Source organism: Nematolebias whitei, chromosome 1 (genome assembly GCF_014905685.2).
Source record: "Nematolebias whitei isolate Nwh7 chromosome 1, NemWhi1, whole genome shotgun sequence".
NCBI lineage: Eukaryota > Metazoa > Chordata > Actinopteri > Cyprinodontiformes > Rivulidae > Nematolebias > Nematolebias whitei.
The window spans coordinates 39,826,254-39,832,105 of NC_056498.1; the positions used below are offsets into that span (position 1 = coordinate 39,826,254).

The 5,852-nt window shown below is 43.7% G+C and overlaps 1 protein-coding gene across 1 annotated transcript in view; it reads left to right on the plus strand.

The window, feature by feature from the left end:
• Nucleotides 1–5,300, plus strand: part of LOC119410011 (myb-like protein X) — a gene marked incomplete at its 3' end in the record, with an annotated part of 8,389 nt that extends 3,089 nt beyond the window's left edge. The window contains 3 exon segments of the mRNA XM_037676918.1: nt 1,010–1,075; nt 2,185–5,112; nt 5,216–5,300. Coding sequence (XP_037532846.1) covers nt 1,010–1,075; nt 2,185–5,112; nt 5,216–5,300 — 3,079 coding nt within the window.
• Nucleotides 5,301–5,852: the final 552 nt, after the last annotated feature.

A 5,852-nucleotide genomic window follows, 5' to 3' on the forward strand; every position in this document is an offset into this window, starting at 1 on the left:
TGTGGTCAGTTTGTCCTCCAGCAGTCTAAGCCTATAGCAGCAGAACTAAAGGACAGCTCCGTAAACCCAAGCCGACCCTAACTATAGGATTTATCAAAAAAGAAAGTCTTAATCCCATTTTTAAAACTGAACAATGTGTCAGTCTCATGGACAGAAACTGGAAGTTGGTTCCACAAGAGAGGAGCCTGATAACTGAAACATCTGCCTCCTATTCTGCTTTTGGAAACTCTAGGAACTGCGAGTAAACCTGCAGCTTGACAGCGAAGTGCTCTGTTAGGAAAATATGGAACAATATTAGATGGACCTAGGTGGTTGAGAGCTTTGTAGTAGGGGTGCACCGATTGCAGTTTTCTGGCCGATCACGATCTCTTAAAAAGTCTGACCTGCTGATTCTGATTTTGTTTAATAAGCGACGCTGTCGTGTGTTATAAGATCACAATGCACCTTCAATTTTCCAATATTTTATAGAAAAACAGACCCTTGAACAATATCCTAGAAACAATACAAACTTGTTTTAACTGGCCATGAGGTCGTGCTCTGAAATATAAATGAAGTTCAGACAATTGTTGTTAAAACAAAACAAAAAAAAATCTGTGAAATCGGTTTCTCATGCAAGTATCGGCCGATTCCGATTTCCCAAAATTAATGAAATCGGGGCCCACCCCTACTTTGTAGGTTAGAAGTAAAATTCTGAATTCAATTCTGGATTTGACAGGGAGCCAGTGGAGAGAAACTAAAACTAGAGAGGTATGATCTCTCCCAGTAACTCCAGTTAAGACTCTGGCAGCAGCATTTTGGATCAACTGAAGACGTTTTAAAGAAGTATTTGGACACCCAGATAATAAACCGTTGCAATAGTCCAGTCTAGACGTGACAAATGCATGGACCAGTTTTTCTGCATCATTTTTAGTTCAGATGTTTCTAATTTTAGCGATATGGAAGAAGACCCTCATACTGATGTAAATTTGCTTTTAAAGTCTAAAATCTTTTTTCTTTTATATCCTTTTAGAGTGCCAACATGAGCAAAGCAACTTGTGTTAAAAGTGCAAAGGAGGAGGACAAACAACACGCAGAGGTAAACAAGTTTTCCTTCAGCCTCCTCCTTGTACCCATCCATGTTTTTATTTTACCTAAAACATTTAAACGAACAAGTTCTTCCAGCTCTGAAAGTTTTCTGTGTTTCACTGAAGTTTTTTTTTCACTTAGGAATTATTGATTTATTTTTATTTAACATAAGGCTGCAGGATATGGCCAAATCTTTTATCACGATGTATTTCTTAATTTTGGCCGATAACGATATAATTCAGTATCGATATCGACATGCAGCAAACTTCTGTGTTTGCTGCATGTTTCTCTTCTGATGCAGCTGTGGGTGTTTCAGGGCTCAAACTTTGTGCTTCATCTTCTGACTCTCAGCATCTTCTATCGAGTGGAAACTTCAGATGAAACAAGTTAAATGTGTTCTACTTGGAACGACTCTCCGTCACGTTTTGCAGCGCACTGACTGAAACCTGCAGTTTATCTGATCTTAGAAAGCCGAACCACTTCCACACCATTAAATTAGTCTTTCCTCTCATCACTTATGTCAGCTGCTTTCTCTTCGCTTGTTCAGACACATTCTGACGATCGTGGGAACTCATTTTGAAGAGAAAACTTAACGCGCATTATAGATTAGCCTAGCTTGCTAGCCTTCTGGACTCGAGCTCTGCGTAACATCTACGTCACCACGCACTCACGTAGTTGTGTCGCAGCTTTTTCTGTCCGGGTTGAAACTGAGGCGGCCGCTTCAACCCGAATAGAAAAAGAAATGCGTCAGTGAAACGCTGTAATCATATTGAAATATTGAAAATGTGCTTAAAACTCGTATCGCCGTTACTGAATAAAAGTATATCGTGATATAAATCGAATTATTGTCCAGCCCTAATTTAACATTTAACATTTACCGTATTTTTCAAACACTTAAAATCATTTAATTAATCGACAGCGAGCCTTATGTATTAATTCTGGTTGTGCTTACTGACCCCGACCCGATTTTATGTGGCTACTATGAACGAGTTGAATAAAGTTCGACTTATCTGACCCTTTTGTTTCGCTTAATGCGCCTTATAGTCCCAAAAATACAGTGCAAAGATTAAAACATTTGCCATCAATAGTTCTGTTTTTATATTTTATTTCTTCCTCCAGGCACAGGACGTCCATAAAGAAGAGGAGTCAGATATTTTTGATGAGTTTGAGTTTAACTTTGAGGAATTTGTGACTGTTGACGAAATTAGTGAAGACATGAGCGAGGCGGCTACAGACGATGGCTCCTCCATACCTAAACAACCCCCTACCAAAGGAACAGAGGGGAACAGCTCAAATGTGTCCCCTGTTGCCAAAAAGACCTCATCTAAAGACTCTGCTTGCTCCACGTCGTCGTCCAAATCTACAAAACGCAGCTCGTCTTCTCGTTCCACCTCTGAATCGGACAAAAAGCAGAATCGCTCGTCTGAGCACGCCAAAACTAAACCTACAGAGTCTGTTGAAGCCTCGGCTTCCTCTGGTCAGAAAGCTCAACCAAGCAGGACGAAGTCTTCTGCCAGAGCATCACAGTCTTCATCCACAGGTCGAAGTACCCGTTCATCGTCATCTTCGTCAGTGTCTGTCAAGGCAGGAACCCGTCTGTCACATGAAAAGGAGGCTAAACCTCCAGAGCGTGCAGCGAGACAGTCTGGCCACAAGGAGTCAGCAGAGAGCGATGCTGCAAAAACAGTCGAGTCAGAGACAAAACCCAAAACGTCAGGGATGGATGCAGCTGCACAAGGACAGAAGTCAGAGTCACCTACCCAGACCCAGAGCCTGGAGTCTGATTTTGAAGACAAAGCTGCCAAAGACTTGAAGAAAAGTAAAGAAAAAGAAAATGTTGTCGGTACCACAGAGGAAAGGGGAGATTACAATGAGAATGACAGAACGATGCATTCACTTGATGAGAAAACCGATGACCAGGCAAACATGGAAGAAGACAACCGCAACAACAAAACCAAGACAACCGGACCTGAGGAAGACCGTGTTGATAACGATGGCAAAATGGCTCCAGAGGACCACAGGGAAATGGAGATCGATGTCCAAGTGTCTGACAGTGCTGGTAAAAACCAGGCTGCTACAGCTGACGATAAAGACGAAGATTCAGCTGTGATTCAGGCGGAGGAAGTTGTTCAGAGCTCTGACAAACCGTCCGATACGGCCGATAAACATCAAGCTCTAGATCAAGTTACAAGGAGCGTGGAAGATGGAACGAAAGGAAAACAAGAGCAAGAAATTATTTCAAAAGCATTGAGTGAAACCTCTAAAGATGTCGACCAGACGTCTGACGACCAGCTTCTAGAAAATGATGACGGGAAAGAATCTGAACAAGAAGTCTTGGAGACGATGAATTCAGCTGATGGTCGGACCGTACCTGAAGGCGAAGGCCAGAAACCAGGAACTCCTGGTGACCAGATCTTTAAAGCAGATATTGGCTCAACAGAGGAGGTGGAGGAGGAGGTTTACCAAATAATAGATTCTTTAGAGGATCAGCCAACAGAAACGGAATTAGAGACTGACAAGAAACGGCAAACAAGGAAAGGCAAAACAACTTTAAGAGAAGGTAGACCAACCAGGAGTGGTTGCTCAAGAAGCCGAACATCTAAAAATGAAGATGAAGGAAAATCGTCCAAAAAACTGGACAAAACAGTTAAAAAGTACGAGACTCGAACAAAGGACAGCACGACGGGCAAAGAGAAAAAGACCGATCAGAGTAACGAGGAGAAAGTCTTTGAGCTAGTGGACTCCGCTGAAGACAAATCTGTTCAAGAAGCTTCAGAATGTTCTGATGGAAGGCAAGGTGATGGTGAGAAGACGGTGACCTCCATAGAAATGTCTGAACAATCTGACAAGGAAGAGGAAACGATGTACAAAATCTTAGACTCTGTGGAGGACGAGGCTGTCGGTGACAAACCAGCTCTGACACGATCCATCAGGGGAAGAAGTAGAAGAACGGCTGAGCAAGATGCTGAAAAAGACACGAAACAGGACAAGACCCGCACAAGGAGGAGGCACACGCCAGTCACAGATGCACCTGAAACCAGTGGCGTTCCACCAAAGGAAGCCACACCAGCAAAGAACAAGGGTGCTGTCGTAAAGGACACAAGCGAAGAGGAGACGGCTTACGAAATATTAGATGCTGTAGAGGAGGACGTGGTTGAGGAGATCCAGTCATCATCACAAAAACCAAGGAGAGGAAGATCTAAGAAGACCCCCACTACAAAACAAGCCGCTGCTTTGAAAAAGGTTGATACAAGTGAAGCAGCTGAAGAAGAAACGTACCAGATCCTTGACTCTGTGGAGGATGATCAACCTGCCAAAGGTCAGGCTGAGAAGACAGGAACCTCATCGATTAAGTCGCCCAGAAACGAGTTGGAAGAAGAGGCTTTTTATCAGGTTGTAGATTCTGTGGAAGATGATCAACTTGTGTCCTCATCCAAGGAAACATCAGGACGAGCCGAGAACGAGGACAGTCTGCTTCAGTTGGCTGATGATGTCGAGAAGGTCAAGCATGACCCACCTGCACATACAGGGAGGAGGACGAGCACACCAGCGTCAAAGAAGACACGGAAATCCAAGAAAAACGACTCGACTTCAACAAATCTACTCGTCCAACTGGACGTAGCGAGTGAGGTGGAGGATCGCCTCGATACAGCTACATCAGAAAAACAAGAGGGAAAACAAACATCTGCCAGAGAGCCAGGAAGTGAGCGCAGTGAGAGGGAAACTAGGGAGCGAAGGAGCCGAAGCAGCAGCAGCAGAAGAGGAGACGGTAGGAAAACCATGAGCAGAACGAAGGAGGAGCGGCAGGAGAGTGAGGAGAAGGTGGAGGCAGAGCTGCAGGAGCTGGTGACTGTGGATGAGGTGGGAGACGAGACCGGAGAGGAAGGGGTGACTGATGCTCCGAGTTCTGACAGGGAGGTCCTGGAAGGAGAACTGCAAGATCTTCTTACTCTGGACGAGATCGTTGAAGAGGAGAATGAAAAGGAAGAGCACAAGCTCGAGGCTCTCTGCCTGGAGAACCAATCCGTGGCCTCCTCAAAGCCACAGGTCTGGTTGAAATTCAAAATATATGAACGTTTTCTTTTAATTCAGTGGATTTTTAATTTATTCATATAAACCTGCTAATTGTTTTATATCCTTCTTTTTTTAGACTTTGTCAACTTCAGGTGAAGCAGACGACGAGGATACGAAGAACACCTCAAGCTCTGTCAAACGCAAACACGACGGCGACACAGGTTTGTTATTCCTTAGATATAAACTACCGTTACCGTAATTTATTTGCAGTACAGTAGTTCCACGCGGTTCGTTTATCGCGACTCGCTCGATCGCAGTTTTTTCAAAATACGAGTGGACGTGACACACAAGTGGCTGATTGATGGATGAGCCGCACGATTGTCATGGGATTTTTATTTAAAATAAATTAAATTATTTAGCACCTGCTGCACCTTTGTGAAGCCCTTACTGCAGGATAAACTTCCTGCTGCAGCTGATCAGCTGATCTCTGTGCAGAGCGGAGAAGTGGGCGTGGCCAAGAACACTTGCAGGCGGCTGAGAGTAGAGGAGGCAGGGAGCTGAAATCATGACGTTCTGTGTCTTTTAGAGCATTTAGAGTTTAGAAACATTGTTTAGAATAATGCAAGAGTGTGGGAAGGGTTTCAAACACCTTAATATATATAAAATAAACTACTACTACCATTCCTACTTCGCGGTTTTTCACTTATTGTTGGTCTTCAGGGCACGGATAGAAGTTAGTACTTTTATATTACTATATTATTGTACTTTTAGGT